Here is a 20,081-nt window from a genome sequence, read left to right on the forward strand (position 1 = left end):
TCTATTGAAATCAAGTGGTGTAATGCCCACTATAGGGAAAAGTGCGGAATGGAAGCTGGAATTTTTGTGCCAGAAGTCTGCAGGTTATCTCAAGGGTTATTGCGCACTGAGATGCCGGAAGCGGGTCTGTTAAGTTGCCGCATTTCTGGCGACTCAGTGTACGACAAGCTTTAGACCGCACAGCCACAGTGTGGGACCAATCGTAACCTAACTACATGAAATTATAGCTGCTGTTGTGGAATGTCGTGTTGGGTGCTATATTCATTCACTTGCATGAAACCCAAAGCTGTTCTGATTTATGGTAAGGTAACAGGCATACTTTACTTCAGAATAACACATTTCTGAGAGCAAAAAACAAGTGGAAACATTCATAAACAACAAAATCTTCATAAATATTTCACTTTCTCGAGAGAGTACAGAGGGTCAAGGGTGTGACTGGATTTGTGTGCATAACATAATTTGGTGATACCGCAGCACATTCCATTGTGGTATTGCCACAATTATGACACGGGTAAAGCAGAATGGCAAAGACAGGGCTGATTCAGTAGACCATCTGGTAGAACAGTGGCACTGCATGACAAGTCCTGGTCAAGCCTGCATTTATCGCTTAAATTTACATGTAATTGAGTAAATATTTGCAGTGTTTTAATTGTATTGTTGATATGTATACATGTGTGCATTATTTTCAGGTTTTCACCTTTAATCATGTAACAAAGAGAAGTTTGTGTCTTCTAAGGGAAAAGGCATATGTCAATGGTGAATGGATTTCAGCTGCCAGTGCAAAAACCCTTCCTGTTACAAATCCTGCAGATGACTCAGTTATTGGACATGTCCCAGATATGGATGAGGCGGATGTACAAAATGCTATTGAAGCAGCACACGATGCGTTTCAAACATGGCAGCACACAACTGCTAAAGTAAGGCAAATTTGAGCACATTTTTAATATTTGGATGTAACATATATTGCCTGTATACACAGTTTTCATATTATTGGTTTCTAGTAGGGCTGAGCCAATACTACTTTGAACCGATACTTTTACTGATTCCCATCAATACTGAAAACAGGTGTTTGAAAATTGTAAGAATTAAAAAGTTGATCAATACCAGTGGGTGAGTGTTGTATTCCAATTATAAGCATAAATTTATTCAAAATATTCAAGAACTAAATCAAAATATTAAAATACCTTTTATGTAATCACAAAATACAGTTTTTGAACACAATATTGGTGCAAAATAAATGGAAACCTCATATCTTGCATAATTTTCAGAATAATTACACTCCTCGAGAGTGCCTTGTGGCATTCTTGTAGTTCCCAAAAGAGACTAAAATACCAGAAAAGTATCAACTGGTATCGGTAAAGAAAATCCAACACATACTTTCCGATACCAATACCACTGTATCAGTATTGGCTCATCCCTAGTTTCTAGTGTTCCTAACGGTCCTCCAATGGCGCAGTGGTAGTTTTATCACCTTGTAATCAAGCGGTCCCAGGTTTGATACCCGGTGGAGGCACATAGTGGTTCGGATCCCACTTTAAACTGTAGGTCCAGTCCCAATCAGCCTTACTATGCATAAAGTGAACTTAAAACATCAACTCAATCAATCAATCAACCCAACTCAATAGTGTATCTAAAATGTTGCAACAGTGCTAAGTATTTGATGCATTTTTCTGATTGAATAAATAATGTAATCTTTTGCAGGAAAGGAGGTGTGTGTAAATGAAATTTTCCTGGTTCTAATATAATACATAATCCATTTCAGAGTATATACCTTCTTTCATTTGATTTGTAAAGCGAGTTCATGACACAGATCTCTCACTAAGATGATAGTGAGTTCATAGACCTGTGCCCTATTTTGCTAAACTGTTGTTGTTAACCACATCCATTATTTCAGGATAGATCTGTTTTGCTGAGGTCATGGTATGATTCCATAGTATGCAGTCAAAAAGATATAGCTGAAATTATAACACATGAAGCAGGGAAGCCCTTTAATGAAGCATTAGGAGAAGTTGCATATGGATCATCTTTTGTTGATTGGTTTTCAGAGGAAGCTCGAAGAATTCAGGTAAAATAAAATGGTAATGATACATTCTATTAAAGAAATGTTTGTACTCATGCATGGGTACATGTTTCATACTAATGGCATCTTGTTTAGTTTGATGATATATTTGACAGATGAACTAATACTACAATAGTAATGCTTTATATTGATAAGTATTTATTTTAGTTTTTCCTTGTGTCTAATGTACCATCAAAAGAGAACCCGAGGAATGTAACTGCAAAATGGAGTCAGACTGATATAACTCCACTTCTGCTCATTAGCAGGAAGGTGGAGTCACGCATCTCCAATTTACTGACTCTTTTAATTTAGGAGTCCGACATATTCCTAAGAATACATTATTTCCTCTCTCCTGTAAATTTGATAATTGGAGCTACATCCCTCTGGTTCTCACACAACAATATGTGGAGGAACATAGTGGTTTGGACCCCACTATAAACTGTAGGTCCAGTGCCAATTAACACTAGAACCGCAGGGTTTTTTTTATAACTAGAACCATTGACCGCCATGGAAAAAGTGGGTTATATTTATAGTTTTTTTGTTAATATTTTTTTAATTGTTTCAGTACACATCTTTAATTTCACAGAAATGAATACATGACCCCATTCTTGTTTTCACAGACATGAATACAAATAAAAATTAAAATTATTACATGCAATAACAATAAATGTACTTATTTGGCATCATCTGCAATGCAATTGGTGCAGTATTATTTAACAATTTTTACACATTTTCCACATACTGCTCACATGAGTCTGCTGCCTTGTTTCTGCATTTGGATGTTTGGCACTGTCGATGCTGTCGTTTTCCTGGAGGCTCATAGGAGACAATCTGTAGGTTATGCTGTGGGATTATGTTGCTTCCCTCTCTGAGTTCTTCAGGAACAAGTGACGACCAGTTTGTACTCTTGTACAAAATATATGCATTAGGTCCAAAATGTTGTAGAATACATGAACTGGCCATCTTCGCGATGCAGCTTGTACAGAAAATTTACGAGCCATCTGATCGGCTACATCTACACCAAACTTTGCGCTGTTGTAAAAGCTGTCAGTTTCAGGGAGTTTCTTTACACCACCACCAATACACATGTTTGAATGCATGGAACTGAGAATTAGAATGTTTTTGTTTCTTTTTCCTTGGTACACAGGGAGCGTGCTGTCAGCACTACTCAGAAGAACTGTAAAATACTGTTCTAGACGAGATGATTTTACCTGCTGAGGCACTTCTTTTCTTGAACGTCTTATTGTTCCTACCAAAGTAGTGTTCTTAGCTTTCAGTGAGTTTCCTTGACGTAAAGAAATTATCTGTTGTGACATTTCTTCCTTTTCCAACAAAGGGTTCCACCAAGCGAAGTACAACATATTCTACAACAGGCTGATCTGCTGGGTGATCTTCATCTTTACTCAAATAAGGAAAACAATTTATCAGGTACTTACTGTCGACATCAGCTGCAAGCCAGAATTTAATGCCAAACTTGTCTGGTTTATTTGCCATGTAGTGCACAAATCTACACCTAACTTTTGTAGGAAATAGCTGTTCATTTACAGTGATGTATGCTCCTGGTATGTAATTTCTTCCACAATTTTCAATGAAACAATTCCATATTTCGGACACATGCGCAAACTTGTCACTTTTTATGTGTCTGGACCTTGTTGTTTTGTTTTATGATCACAGCACAGATATCGCATTATTTCACGAAATCTGTCCCTGGCCATGGTACTGCCCTAGAAACTGTCTAATTCAAGACTTTTCACACAATGTGTTCCGTGAGCATACAAAATTGCGATAAATGAATCCAGTACCTGTAACCAGTTTGATGATGAGCTGCTTCTTCAGTGCAGGATTTTATGTGACGAAGCATCCTCTCATTCACAAAAAGATGCCATGCAGTTGAAACCTTTCCTTCAAAGATATTTTGTTTAGCAAATCCTGACGGGCCAGGCTCTTCTTGTAAAACATTATGTGCTGGATGCCAGGAACATTTACATCAGCATCAATTACAGTCCATTTGCTTCCATCTTTAGCACTGTATTTCATTCCAGACAGTGGCGGCCGGTGGCAAGTATGATGGGTAGTGCCAACATGATCAAGAAATCTAAAAAAAAACACAAAAAAACCTCCGCTCCTTGAGGTTGCCCCACTGGCCAAGATGTTTATTCTCGTTTGGTAACGTGGAAAACAATGTGTGTTTAAGTAATAACACACTAATACGATTCATCTTCACTCACTAAGCTATCTTTATACACTACAGGACATTTCACTAAAAACACAATTACAAGAGGAAGGGAAAACAAATCCTCTCACCTTCTCCTCCCCCATGCACATGTATTCCAACTGGATTCTAGACACTTGATGTAAAAAGAAATTGTCGAAATGCCAAAGGAAACTCGCATCACCATAGGATTTTTTACTTTTATATTTTAAAAAAGTCTAGATGGCCCTCTAGGTGCATCTATCTATTATCAAAATGTTCATTAACTTTTGAAAAATACTAGGTTCATTTCTCCAAAAGTTGGGAGAAAAGTAGATAGTACCTTTTTCATGAATTACTTCCCCAATGGGTCTTACAAATCTGTCGTATTTAGTGACTTATCTCTGAAGATGCCAACTGTGTCAACACTGCGAAAGTTCCCTTGCTGTGCCAAGTGAAAATGGGCACGGCTGGTGTCTTATGGGCTAACCCCATTGGCTAACACCACCCCCTGCCACCTTCTTCCCGGCTCATGGTGGAAATGTTACTCGCTGAGACTTCTCCAACCCTCTGCATGTGTTTCAACTTGGTTAGGCCAGCTCTTGGGTGGCGTGGACTGCTGCCTCGCCAAGGGTACGAAACAGCTGGCGATGCAGTGAAGAGGTTGGGGCAGTTCATATCTAGTCTGTGGTTGGGGCAGTCGTCACGTCAGCTTGACCGATTTCAAGATTCGAATCACCTTGTCTGTAAATAATTTAACAATACTTGGGCTAGGTATGCATTTCTTCTGAGGGTAGTGCCATGGCATGGCTACTCTCCCCCTTGAGCCGCCACTGATTCCAGATAGAAAAGGAGACTTACCTGGAGACACTGTGGTTTTTCTTTTTGCTCCCCGTTGAACTGTAGAAACAGGTGCTGCTTCGTTTTCTTCATCTTCTGACGAATGGTTCGATTCAATGTCTTGTTCTAGTGGAACAAAATCGGGATCCTCTTTACTTTCACCTCCATCGGAATTGTAAGCATCCGTGTCCTGAATTGAGTCTAAATACTTTGATTTATCTTCAGCTGATAGTCCACATTCAGCCATTTTTAGAGCGTGTTCTTTGTAACGTTGTTCGATTGTCCTCATTTGTCTGATGTAGGCTTTACTGTAGGTACAGATGATACAGTAATCCTCGGGTGTCTTCTGTCCTAGGTCATCTTTAGGGTTTCAAAGTCGGCTTCTGACTTTCTGTGGTGGTTTGTGGATCATCTTAATCTTGTGCTTTGAAAGAATGCAGCTGATGACTGTGGAGAGTTTTCCAGTGTATGGGATGATGGCTATCTATTTCTCTTCTTGGTTGTCTGAGGGTTCCGGGATGTCACCATCCAGCACAGCAGTCAACCGTACTCTCTACGTTGTTTCACCAGGCCTTCTCCATCAGCGACACAGAGCACCTTCTGCACACAGCTTTCAGACAGAATGGATACACTGAAGGTATCACCAACAAGACACTAGAGCTAGTAATGCACAACAAGAACAACTATCAAACAAACCTGGAACCCCCAAACAACCAAGCAGATACACTGGAAACCTCTCCGCAGTCATCAGCCGCATTCAGCAAGTGAAACTATTTTTTTAAACAAATCCGTTTTGTGTCTATATGCATATGGGGTTCCCAAAAATGGATGGTGGGGTTTGGTGAGGTTATTGTGAGATACATTACATGAAATATGAGTTTTTGTTGTTGTTTGAAAGTTGTTTTATTAGGTTCATCAACTCAAACAATTTCCAGAGTAAGTAAGCAGGTGAACAAACTTAACTGTAAGAACACTAGTAAAACAAATTCCACATGAACTGTAACATAGTCTGGACACCATTCCTACACTAGCAATCCAGTCTTTGTAGCATGTTCACAGCAAATCCAACCCTTCTTGGCTTGGCTGGATTTCATGCAACAATTGAATTTTGTTGGCATGCAATCTGAACCTTTTTTGTATGATGTCATACAACCAATTGAGGAAGGCCCAATTGTTGATTACAGCATGGGAGAGATTTGTGTGGACTTCGATTGCAGGCCTGTTCTTTCAGCTTTTTTGTTTCATGTCCTCGGTCTATCGATGAATTTATTTTCAATCACACTTCTCGTCTCCTGGATCTGAATGAACCATTGACTGATATTGTTCTGGTGTGGTGGATCATTTGGATACTTGTATCTAAATTACCTTTGCATCAGAATCACAAATTTGTGTTCCGCCACCCGTGAGACACAAGCAGTTTCTTTTGTGGTGTATGTTGCACCACAACACATAAATTTACACTGCAACTTATAACTGGTAGCACACAATGTAGTCTGCAATTTTCTCAATTGCTATCCAGTGGCACTGCCTCTGGACTGTGCATTACATGCACAGAAACTGTCTCAAGTTGCTGAACCTGATGAAACAACTTTCAAGGTATACTGTGTAACATATCTTTCATAATACCCTCACCAAACCCCACCATTCATTGTCTCAAACGCAGTATATGTGTGCATAAGTACACACCCTCGATTTTTAATTTTTGAGGGGTCCGAGGTGAATTTTAAATGTGGGAAGATGTATGTATATGAGATGCCATATGAGGTGATGCAAAGTTAATGATCCATTCTGCCCATATTGCAAATACACGTGTGTTGGTAATCTGGAAGATAACATATTTTATTGCAATAAGACAGGTAGAGGAGAGGCTTGTCTTCTATGCCAACCCAGCCAGAGACAGGAAACGGCTAAGGATGATGATGATGAAGACAAGTCACTTTTTTAAAAAATAAAGTGTACCAATACTTATTTCATGTACATGAATTGCATTTTGTGCCTATTCTTTTAGGGAGATGTCATACAAAGTCCAACGAAGACAAAGGAAATGTTGCTTATAAGAAGGCCCATTGGTGTTGCATCGTTGATCACACCTGTAAGTATCAACTACAAAAGTTTTATTTGTATTCTAAATATGTTACCTCATAAATTTGTAACTTCTAAATTTAAACATTTTACTTTAAAGTAAAAAACTAAACTATTCTCAGTGGTGCAACAGCCCTCGAATGGCTTTTTCATTGGGTGACCCATGGCCACCACATTGGATCCTATCGCCACTGTTTTCTGGCCATTGTGACCGGAACCAGTTACTTCTTCTTTTCAAGTAACTTCCCAATTGTCCTCACAATGCTTTGTCAACGCCAAATTTTTGGGAACTCCCACCAGGAATTTAACCTGAGACCACTCATGCCAATGGTAAGAGTGCTAACCACTGGCTATGTGGAAGACACTTTAAAGTAAAAACATACCATATTGTGTTTTGAAATTGCTTCTATTCATTTACTTTAATTACATCAAATGTATGTGTGAAAGCTAGGTACTGATAACAGAATTAACACAGTTACCAGGTGTGCTGGTTAATAATTCTTAATTGATCCAAAAGAAAACAAGCGTATCCGGGGAGAAAGGTAACAAATGCTTTATGGAAAGTATTCGCCATCGCTAGCTATACATTGTGCCCATCTGTCCGTCAAATTGTGGATGCCCTTCCAGAAAAATTGTTCACATTTTGAGGTGATCCAGTCAGCAAGCCATTGTTCGACATCTTCGTAATTGTTGAAGTGTTGCTGGGAAAGTGAGTGAGACATCAATGAAAACAAGTGGTAGTCCGAAGAGGCTAAGTCTGGTGAGTATGGCAGGTGGGGTAAGAATTCCCAGCCAAGTGCAGAAATTGTGTGTCTGACGCCTTTTGCTGTGTGTGATGAGGCCTTGTTGAGCTGCCAAATCACTTTTCCGTGTCTTGTCGCCCAATCTGGGCACTTTTCGATCACCTGGTTTCAGAAGCTCAAGGTACACCACACCCTTCTGATCCCACCAAATGCACAGCATTGTCTTCCTTCCGAAGCGATTCGGTTTTGCAGTCTATGTTGAAGGTTGTCCTGGGTCAACCCATGACTTTTTGCATTTTGGGTTCTCGAAGTAGATCCAATTTTCGTCCCCAGTAACTATCCGATGCAAGAAAGACTTTTCTTTCATGCCGAGAATGCAACACTTCACACACAGTTTTTCGCTTTTCCATTTGTCTGTTGTTCAGATGATGTAAGACCCATTTTCCTTCCTTCTGGATCTTTCCCATGGCATGAAGACAATCAGATATGGTTTGGCAACCAACATTTAACTTCTCTGCCAGTTGTTGTTGCGATTGCATATTGTCTTCCTCCAACAGTGCTTGCAATTCAGTGTCTGAATTTTTTCAGCTGGTCCGGGCAATCTTTGTCTTTCATGTCGGAATCACCACTTTTGAATCGTCGAAACCAACGCACACACGTCGAGTGAAGGTACGCGAGGTTGCAGAAAGGTTGAACATTTCTGTTGGAACAGCATATCACATCATTCATGAGAAATTGCAATACCGCAAAGTGTGTGGCACGTTGGGTTCTTCATCAACTGAGTCGTGATAATCGACTGATGAGAATGGGCTGCAGCCTTGAAGGTTTAATGCGATACCAGCAAGATGGCAATGCATTTCTCATGTGCATTGTGACAGGGATGAGACATTTGTCCATCATTACACTCCTGAATTCAAGAGACAGTTTTCTGGGATGCTAAGGGCGTTCTGCTTTTAGACTTGTTTGTATGAGGAAGAACAATTAATGCTGACCGTTATTGTCAAACATTGGATAAACTGAAAAACTCAATTCGACATAAGCGACCAGGTCTCTTGTCAGCTGGTGTCATTCTTCTTGATGATAACGCTTGCTCCCACCCAGCAGTGCAAATACAACACAAAATTGAAGAATTTGGGTGGGACCGGCTGCCCTACTCTCCATACAGCTCCGATTTAGCGCTGAGTGATTTCCATATTTTTCCGGTGTTAAAATCTGAATTGCAAGGTTACTGTTTCGAAACATGAAGCAGAATGTGAGAATAGTGCTCAATAGCCAGAGCCCTGATTTTCTTGCAAAGGGTATGGTCAAATTGGTGCAACGGTGGGACAAATGTCTGAATCTCTATTTTCGGATTATGTGGAGAAGTGAGGAAGGATCTTCCTACAAATGTATGTATAGTTTTCTAATGTATCTTCAAAATAAATTTTTTTACAGCATACAGAAACTTGTATATTGAACAACCCACATGTCATTCCCTAATAATCAAGGGGTTCTGGGTTTGATACCTGGTGAAGGTACATAGTGGTTCAGATTCCACTTTAAACTGTAGGCCCAGACCCAGTTAGCTTTTCTGCTCATAAAGTGGACTTAAAGACAAAATTCAAACAAACAAAATTTGACATTCATTGAATATCAATAATGGGTCAGTTCGTTATTAGTAGGGACATTGAATTTTCGTGATGCACGAAATCGCGAAATGTGAAAAAAAAAGATGCAATTTTGAACATTCTGCATGTAACTACACCCCCAATGATGAAATATGAATGAGCTTTATTCGTGAAGTAATGCGAAATGTGTGCTTTTCCATGAAATGAACGCTATTTCGCGAAATAACCGTGAAATATCATCAAATTAAGTAGAAAACACGCAAAAACCGGCAATCGAAGTTGTGCGCGCAAACTGTCGATTTATAACAATATGTTTGCCTAAAGTTTCCTACCACTTGTATCTGAAGAACGTTTTATTTTCGACCACATCAGGAAGATGCTGCAAATTGGGATTTCCCATGCACGTAATCTCAGTTCGAAAACTTCGCTCCCTGTCAAGCTGCATTCCTTTCTTCCCCCGAATGTCTACTCAACTTCCAGTTTAATTGAACTTGCTAGCTGTAGCAGCGATAAGATTAGTCTGTTCCCCCACATCAAGGGAAACGATGGTTTCATTTGTGTTCAGTCGTGAATGAATTTTGTTTATCGTCATGTGATTTTCAACATGTTTGTGTATGTGCAGTAGTGATTATTTTATTTGTTGGACAGCAGGGATATCCTTTAAATACATACAATGAATAAATCACTTGAGATATGCAATTTAGAAATGAAGTGATTTTGTGTTGATGTTTTCTTTTTGGTTTGACAGCTAAATACCTGTGTATGTGTACAATATATAAAAATGAAGTAGTTTATCAATTTATAGATCTTTTGTATGTTGTTTCCTCTCATAATGAAAAAGTGTGTGCCAATTTTTTTTTTTCCACCGCTGGTATATAATGCTGATCTAACATTTTATTTACCGCTCTCCTCAGTTTTTATTTACCATAAATTTGTCTCCCTAGTTATTAGCATACAAGTTAGGTATTTGGAAGAAAACCAGGTAGTTCCTGCTGGTACCTGTTTACTTTCTGAGCCCTGAACATGTGAAAACATGAGTCAGACTTGCAAACTCACTCAGTCAGGCAAGAGGAAAACATGGCTCAGTTACCAGGCAGGCAAGAGTAGGAGAAATTGTCCATTTGCAGGGCCTTGTCTGTCACATACATCAAACTCATCATACGAAAGTTTATGCAGCTCAAACTTACCATGTATTCTTCCCTCGCAATACAGTCATTTGCTGCAGTGCTTTCCTGCAAACATCCACAATATCTGTCTGTACACGTTCTGATACCAATGCACATTGTGGAGCAATTTCAATATGATTTGTGAATCTTTTGCTATATGTCCCTGATAAATCATGGGACTTTTGCGTAAAGTCACCCCCGTTGATGGTATTTAAACTTCCATTGGTATTTGTCCTTACTTTTCTGTCATGGGTATCATCTATGAGTTTAATTGATTTTTCATACTCAATACAAGCAGGGTTATTATATCTCGCATCCTGTTAAATTGGTTTGCAACCTGAGGTACCAGTGGCATATGCTGGGTTCAAAACCTGGACTATCTCTTCATATTGTAATGTTCGAATAGGAGGCTCTTTTTCGTTCAATTTCTTGGATTTTGAAGTGATACAGGTGCAGACCTGGGGCGGGGGGGGGGGGGGGGAGGTGATAGGGGTGATCAACTCTCCCAACTACCAGGTTTTTGGATATATTATGCCTAATATTTTTTGAAGACTCAAATGTTCTGTCTTTTATCACCAAGTTTAACAGGCTAGATAATATTTTTTATTTATTTATTTATTTATTTATTGAGAAAATTTCAGATACAGCACAGTTGGCCATTTTACACTGAAATTGTCAACAATGAAAATGCAAAGATAATAATAATAAGCAAAACATACTTAAAAATAATAAAAGTAACAAAATAACACAAAAGTGAATAGCAAATTAACAAAAAATACGTAATAAAAGATGGCACTATTTGATATTATTTACAAACATTTCTTCTAATAGATGACCGAAAGGCAAACTCTGAGGAAAATATATCGATTCTTGATGATAGATCATTGTATTGTGTGGCAAGTCTGTAAGAGATACATCTTTTTAGAATTTCTAGTCTAGGTTTTTCTGTATAAAATAATCTTGTATTGCGAGTTGAGCACATCGGTACTCTAAAGTGGAATTCCTCAAGAAGTGTGTTGCAGTGGATTTTGCCATTCACAATTTTGTATAAATAACTGAAATCATTCTGCAAACGTTGCTGATAAGCAGTTTGTAAGTTTAGAAAAGACAAGAGATGCAGAGATGAAAAGTTACAGGGAACCCTGTATCGAACTATAGCTAGGAAGAAGTGAAAGACTGAATCGATTCTAGAGAGATGAGTGGGATATGCCATGGACCAGACGGGAGAGCAGTATTCTATTATTGGGGAAATGAATGATTTGAAGTACAAGGAGAGGGCTGAGATGTCACTAATTTCAGTGAAAGGGTACAGTAAACCTAAGAGACACATGGCCTTTTTAGTGGTGCCTAAAATTTGTTCCTCAAATGTGAGCTTTTGGTCGAAAACAATGCCTAGGTCTTTGCGAGAGAATACTGCTTGGATGTTATTGCCCGAGACCGAATAAGATGACTTTAACAGGTTCTTGAGAGAGATGGTGAGAGTAGTATACTTTTCAGGATGTAATGTAAGATCCCATGTCAGACACCAGGAAGAAAATGTTGTTATGTGATTCTGAAGAAGATGAGTATCATCGGAAGTGGAGATTTCTCTGAAAATTTTACAGTCATCTGCGAGAAGAAGGTAGTTACTAGAGGCAGCTGTGAGATGGTCAGCAAGGTCATCGACGAATAGTATGAATAAGAGAGGTCCTAGAACACTGCCATGTGGAACTCCAGAGAGGACAGGAAGAAAGTTAGATACAGGCCCTGGAAGAACGACACGTTGTTGGCGATCGCTAAGGTAACCTGTGAGAGGGGTTAGAAATTTGCCATCAATGTTGAATCTATTGCATAATTTGTGAATCAGAAGGCGGTGACTAACAGTATCAAAGGCTTTGGCCAGATCGAAGTATATTACATCTAATTGTGAATCGATCGCGGCCTGGTCTATGTGGGTTGATATCACTGATCGCAGGCTTCTTCACCATCTCTCTTGGTGGAGCGGAGTAGGAACACTTGATGTTTTGAAGGAGATTGAGTTCAATAAATAAGTATAATAATAATGATTTGCATTACAGATTTATTTGGGTGTGCACGTGCAAATGTGGGAATAGGCAGAAGCCGCTACTGCAATAAACTAATACACCAATATGCCTATATCAGTCAATACCGATAGAGTACCGATTAATCTGTCCCATCTCTACAAATAATTAGTAATCTCAATTTTCAGCTAGAAATACTGCTATTTTCTACAGATGTTGGTACTGGATCATGCATTATAATGACCATAATTTGTAATTTTGCAGTGGAACTTTCCCATCGCTATGATAACCAGGAAGGCAGCTGCTGCTCTTGCAGCAGGCTGCACATGTGTTATAAAGCCAGCAGAAGATACTCCATTCACAGCTCTGGCACTTGCAGCTCTAGCTGAGGATGCTGGTTTGCCTAAGGGTGTTATAAATGTAATAACATGCAGTGGAAAGAATACACCAAGTATTGGAAAGCTTTTCTGTGAAAGCCCGTTAGTTGCTGGAGTATCTTTTACAGGTAAATATCACTAGAGTTAATGAATATTCAGGTAAATTGACAGCATAGTCACTTAGTTTACTTAGCTGTCTCTTGTACTATGTAGGCTGTGATAGAAATTGACCTCAATCACACTCCCGTTTAAATGTAAACTGAATACATGTGTGCACCATGGGTAATGGAACAAGTAGCTCATTGATTACAATAGAATACTAGCAAATTATAAGCCTGTGTAAATAATCAAATATATATTGGGTTATATGAATAGAACACAGCACCTACTCATTTTTTTAAGATTTTGGAGCTGATACTTCCAATTTTTTATGAAGAAAAGGGCAGGAAACCTGCTCATCTGCCTGTGCTTACATTTCAGCGTGAATGAATGAATAGGATTTGATTTGATGTATTTCACTTTTCTGCCACTTTTGGCTAATCGTGAAGATGAGGAGAATAAGTGACGATATGATGAAATTGATGAAGGAACACTCACAAAAACACCCATGGCCTGGTCAAGATTCGAATCAGGGACCCCTGGTGTCATAGCATGCTGTGCTAACCAGTCCACCATGGTGGTCACCATGAATGAATAGAAAAGTGCATTCTCACAAACTGATTAGGTGTTTAGTTATACACACACTGAGAATGTTGGTATTTATATATGTTATAAGTTCATAAAAATGTTGCTATGTCTATGAGAAGTCACTAGGTTTTAAACTACAAGGGAGAACCTTATTGGAAACTGCATCAAGATTACCATTGTATTTTATACAAGTTTGTGAAAAGATAGGAGTACAATGTAAAGTACATGTTCTAGTCTTCTATCCACATTTCAGTCATTCACTTGCTGGCCTCCTTCAGGAACTTTCCAAGTGCAGGTTTGAAACATAGGTAATACCGTACATTTGTTGTGACTCCTGGCCGAGATAGCACATGAATGAAGAACGGCGAGGCATGGCGCGGATGCCGTCCGGCTTTTTCGACCCGTGACGTCCCAGTTATTTTTATGCACATATCTCTAGCATGCAGAAAATTGTATTTATATTCCATATCAAGTACTAACCTGTGTTATATGAGTTGTTCAAAGTGATGGCAAACTGCATTCACAACTTTCCGGCATATTTTGATCAAATTTTAATTGACATGCAAAAGTTCTGCAATTTTTGTGAGTTCTGTTCTTATATTGTCTTTCAGTTCATCTATAGTGTGGGGATTGTTTCTATAGACTATTTTTAGGATTCCCCACAATTAATAAATTGCCTACAAATGTGTCAACATGATTCAGTTTTCACTTAAGTGTCACACATAAAAATCCTTTGTTTAACGTGAATTTCGACTGGCATTTCAATGGACTCTTAATCCCACACACTGGGATTACACAGGAAATAAACTAACACTGATGTGATGTGTGAAACTGGACAAATGTGCACACAAGCACTTAAATTAAACAGAAAAGTTACACCTCCACACTAAAATGAACAGAACTGTACTGATAAGCGAGCAACAATTTTTCCTGCAATGCAAACTTCAGACAGCTTGTACATTCTCCTGCCTAAACATACAACTTTTGCATGATGCAATGGCATTTCCTTTCACAGAATTGTCAAGAATAACAACACCGTTACTGCTCTCACAACTTGCGTATAGTGGTTAATCTGAAAGGATACCTGCATGGGTAAAACTTTCTTTCTCAACTTTTTCGTTGCGTAATGAAATAAAAATGTTCAAACTTAATAAAATTAAGTTAATCATTGAAGATATTATTATTTACATGCTTTGAAACAATTAAAATTCAGACTTAAGAAGCAATTTTCTTCTGGGTGTTTTTTTTTACCCAGTGTACATCCTGCCGGGTTAACAATGGCAAGAAAACAGCCTGCAAACAGAGAAAATATGTCAATGAAAACTTGATCAAAATATTCCAGGAATGTGTGAATGCACTTAGCCATCACTTTGAACAACTCTTACAACACAGGTTAGTACTTGCTAAGCAATATAAATACAATTTTCTGCATGCTAGAGATATGTGCGTAAAAATAAGTGGGACGTCACAGGTTGAAAATGCCGGCATCCGTGCCGTGCCTCTCCGTTCTTCTTGGGCAGGAGCCAAAGAAACATGTTACCTCTCCGATGGTAACATCGTTGCCATGTAATTGGCTTCTGTTTTATATATTCTAACCTGCTTTTACCTTCACTAACTTTTCCTGTGTTTTAAACCTGTATTTGGGAAATTCCTCAAGGGTAATGTTTGAATGACCAAAGACCAAAACGTTGATAGGAGAGTAGAACAACACACTTGTGTACTATAGTCGCAAATGCAAATAGTCCAGAAGTTAATGCACCTACATACTTTTAGCTGCCTTGGTAGTTGAGTGCCTCGGATCTCACCACCAAATTTCTGGGTTCATGTCAAGGTATGAATGTTCTTTGAGGGTGCCCTGTGTCAATTTCATCTCACCTTCTTTCATCTTCATTGTTGTAATCAGCTAAAAGTGGTATAAAATGGGAAAAATACAAACAGGGATTTTACATCAATCGTGATCTTTGTCAGCCTCTGTGATCAAGTGGATTTTGTAATACTTTGTAAAACAGTGGTTTCAAATTCTGGTCATGGTGTGAGCAATCCTTTGAATTTGATGTTCCATTTATGTCTGGTTGAAATTTAGCGTAAAATATAGGCTCAATCTGGATTCGAACCCATGGTGTACCAACTGTGCTATCAAGTCAGCTCTGGCTTTACTGGATTTTTTGGTTGTACTGTTTTTACCTGTGAGAATTTGTCTCTGTCAGTGCTACCTCGATGGGATATGTTACCTTTGAAACACCAATGATGTCTAGTCTCTAACACCATGGAACTGTATATTGTTGGCACACACAATATACTGCTTTATGTCTTAGCAATTCATTGTCATCGGAGCACTTAAACTAGATAACTAGGGCTGAGCTGACACCGATACTGATGTATCGATATTGGCTGATAGCAGTAGTATCTGTTGGAATTAATTTACCAATGCTGGCCAGTACTTGTCTGGCATTTGATCTTTCCACAAAAATGCCATGCAACACTATCTATCCTGGAAATTCTGCAAAATTCAAAGTTTATTTTTACTTTGTTCCTGTTTTGTGTGAAAAATAACTTAATTTTGTAATAACATAACATGCAATTTAATAATCTGATGTAATTCTTGAACATTTTAAACCAAAAGTGTTGGTAAATTGATGCATGTAATTAGAGTTGAATACTTACACACAAATATTAAACAAAATTTTTAATAACTTTCAATTATTTCAATTTTCAAGTATCTATGTTGGTATTTGTGGGAATTGATGAGAGTATCGGCATCTGTATCTGTTCAAAATGGTTTCGGCTCAGCCCTACTAGATGCACAGATAGGGAAGAATGTAAAACAAAATATGTTTTTTTTTTACATGCAACAAAGCTACATACAATTATGTAAAGCAGCGGCTCATGACTATTGAAAGATGCCTGCTACAGATGATGTTCTTTTTTGCATTTACACACACTCACTTGGAATCGCTAGTGCATGCAGGATTTTTTTTTCAGAGGCGGCTGGAATTCTAAAAGTTGGTATCACATAGCTACACTCTAGGTACGGGTGGAATAAACTATAAAATATTTTGCAATCAAACTGTTGAAGGACAAAAATGGTAATCGGAGGTCATTTTAAGGGGAGTTTGCGTTTACCACATTGTTTTTTCTAAACCCATTTCTGCTTTCATTTGAAAGTTTTGATCTCCCCCCCCAACCCCATGTTCACTAGTACATGAAACAACAAAACACAAGATTGCTTCACATGCCATGCCACAAGCGTGGGCCTGTATCTGAAGCCAGTTTGAACAATGCACATTTGTAAAGCTATCCGCGCTTACATCAGAAGACAAAGAGCCAGAGCTCCCATGGTGGAGTGGTTAGCATGTCACGCTATGATGCCAGGAGTCCCAGGTTCGAATCCCAGCCTGGGCATGGATGTTTGTGAGTGTCCACTCATCAATTTCATCGTATCATCACTCACCCCCCATCTTCGCAAATTAGCCAAAAGTGGCACAAAAAGTTAAATAAAATAAAGCAAATCATTGAATCAGAAGATGAAGGGTGTGGGTTGACCAAAAAAGAGTTTGAGAATTGTGCAACAAGTGAGAGAGACCCCCAACACTAGTTTCGTCGTAACCACTAAAGTGCTGCAAAACCATTAGGGAATAGATTTCTACCATGCTAAAGGCCCCAGGTTCAATCCCCGGCCGGTTCAAATCCGGGAACTTTTCTAACGATGGAAGCGGCCCCGGCGCCCACCCAGCGTCGAATAACATGGGTACCTGGGGGAAACCCTGGGGGGCAAAGGTGGTCAGGGGCATGATGCTGATCACATCACCCCCACTCACAACCGGATCAAGAAAGTGTGGAGCGTTACCCCCACACCCCCTATACGCCTTCATGGCATGGTGCTATGCACAGGGGAGCACTTTACCTTTTTACCTTTATTTCATATAGCAGAAAGCAGAAGCCAGAAATGCATGGATTATACTTTAATAGTTGCAGTCTATACAACTTACCCCCAGAATTGATTAAAGACTGGACAATATTTTCAATTCATGTTCCAACTCTTTACAGCTGGTACTAATATATATTACACATTAGTGCACCTACGGAAAGTGTGGGAACAACATTATAACATGTTATTCTGACAGACTAGAAGGTTGATGCAAACTTTCTTCTTATTCTGAGATGACAACACTTACCATGCTGTAGATGTGTTTATCACACTAGCAGACAAACTTCCCGAGCTGAGACCCTACCTCGTCCATAAGAACCAAGATGCATGAAGTGGTGTATTCATGTGCGCAGCGAGGTGGCGGAAACGTGCTATGAAGCCAATGGCACACTATTCATTGCAGCTTATCAGTGTGCGGAAAATACATAGCATGCTGCAAATTTTTAAGCCTCTTAACATGAGAAGTTTCATTTCACTTCAGTGTTTTATTGAAGTTCTTAAATCTGTTAAATTTGTCCTTTTCTTTATTTTTGTTATAGCAAATTGAGTAACATGCTATTGCATGGTAGCATGTATTAAGCAGCCACTACTGATGGTAATATAAACCTACTAAGCTTGAAGTACAGTACATTCATTTGAATATTCTGCCACTTGCACATGGCTCGTGTAGCAGCTTGGACTGTGCAAAAGAAATCGGATGTGCATAACCCTTCAACTGAAGTGCACAAATTTATTTTAAAAAAAATAATCATGTACCTTGTACTGTCACACATTTTTTACATCTTTGGATAAAGTTTAAATTTACAAGAGACACGTAGGAAGAGAATACAAATCCTTCTTCAACACAACAAATCTGCCCATAATATTGACATTTGCAGAAGGCAGGCAGCGTGGTGCCCATTCTACAGGTACAGGATCTGTTTTTGATAACATGTCTTTGACAATTTGAACTGGAAATTCTTTGAAGCTAGTCCTGTTTAGAAAGAGACACTCTCTTTGTTCATTGCTCTTGAACTTTGAAGTACCATCAATCAGAGTTAGTTCTATTTCAGTGTTCCGTTATGTTCTTACCGAAAAGAAACTTGAAACCTCTGCTTGGTAAGCTACTAAATGTGCTTGAGTTGAAGGGATATGTATATCTAGCTTCCCCGGTAAGTTACACAGTTTCAGTCAGTACACAGGCCACAATGAAGCAGCATAATACTTAAATGAAGACACTGTAGACACAGTACAACATATTTTGATGAGACATTTATTATGCAGCTAAAACACTACTTGTCTATTATTGCAGGATCTACAGCTGTAGGCAAGTTGCTATACAAACAATGTTCAGGCCAAGTAAAGCGACTTGCACTAGAATTGGGAGGGAATGCACCATTCATAATTTTCAACTCTGCTGATATTGACAAGGCTGTAGAAGGGGCAATGGCTTCTAAATTTCGAAATTGTGGCCAGGTAACTATAAAAAGATTATATATTTCATAATGTATTCAATTTAGTAATTATGATTAGAAAATTAGTTAACAGGAAATTAAACTTTGAACATGTGTAATCTTACTTTAAACTGATTCCATACTGACGGCAATTGTCACTAATACTAATACAATTGAACATTCTGATACTTTAAAGTCATTCAGAAAATGTTTAAATGTTATGTATAAGTATTCTTGGAACTATAACATACCAATCTACCAGTGTTCTACTTTAATATATCCACTCCATACAAAAATATGGACTCCACAAAATTCTGAGACTGTAGACAAGTATCTGTTGCAGTATACCGGTATTGGCTCAGCCTTAACACACAGTAGCCAAATGGTCAACACTCTTGCCTTTGGTACAAGCGGTCCCAGGTTCAATTCCCAGTGGGTGCTCAAAAGGTTTTGGTGTTGACCTAGCATCATGAAGACAAATAGGGAGCTACTTGAAAAGAAGAACTAGCAGTAGCTGATCCAAAGTTACAGTTGGGAGGGTCGAATTTCGGTGGGGTGCCTCACCTCGCTGGGAATCAAATCTAAGTCTAGCCTACATTTGTACACTTTTATATAAACAATATGTAGTACAGTGGACAGGAGCCAAGCAGACTTCCATGTTCTAGAGATTAGCATATGGTTTCGCAGAAATAGGGGTCCAGGGCTGGAATAGATGGTAATTGTGTTTTAAGTCATCTTTATTCACAGACAAGCTAATCGGGACTGGAATTGCAGTTTAAATTGGAATCCAAACCAGTTTATGCCTCAACCGGGTATCGAACCGAGGGCCCTTTGATAACTACACCTTGCATCAGGTCAAGTTTGCAGCAGGTTTTCGCATATGTAGATCCAAATGTGCACACAGAATATAGTTCCGCTGAGACAGGTTCCATTTCGACACAACTGCA

The 20,081-nt window shown here is 38.8% G+C and overlaps 1 protein-coding gene across 5 annotated transcripts in view; it reads left to right on the plus strand.

Moving 5' to 3' along the window:
• Ssadh (succinic semialdehyde dehydrogenase) overlaps positions 1-20,081 on the plus strand; it is a 207,699-nt gene that overhangs the window by 161,799 nt on the left and 25,819 nt on the right. For all 5 annotated transcript variants that reach the window (XM_083117046.1, XM_083117043.1, XM_083117044.1 and 2 more), the window contains 5 exons: positions 690-917; positions 1,895-2,065; positions 7,099-7,182; positions 12,974-13,214; positions 18,993-19,156. In XM_083117046.1, the coding sequence (XP_082973172.1) occupies positions 840-917; positions 1,895-2,065; positions 7,099-7,182; positions 12,974-13,214; positions 18,993-19,156 (738 nt within the window). In that variant the 5' untranslated portion in view covers positions 690-839. The remainder of the gene's footprint in view (positions 1-689; positions 918-1,894; positions 2,066-7,098; positions 7,183-12,973; positions 13,215-18,992; positions 19,157-20,081) is intronic.

The sequence above is a fragment of the Lepisma saccharinum genome, chromosome 2 (genome assembly GCF_977018435.1).
Source record: "Lepisma saccharinum chromosome 2, izLepSacc3.1, whole genome shotgun sequence".
NCBI classification, from domain to species: Eukaryota; Metazoa; Arthropoda; class Insecta; order Zygentoma; family Lepismatidae; genus Lepisma; species Lepisma saccharinum.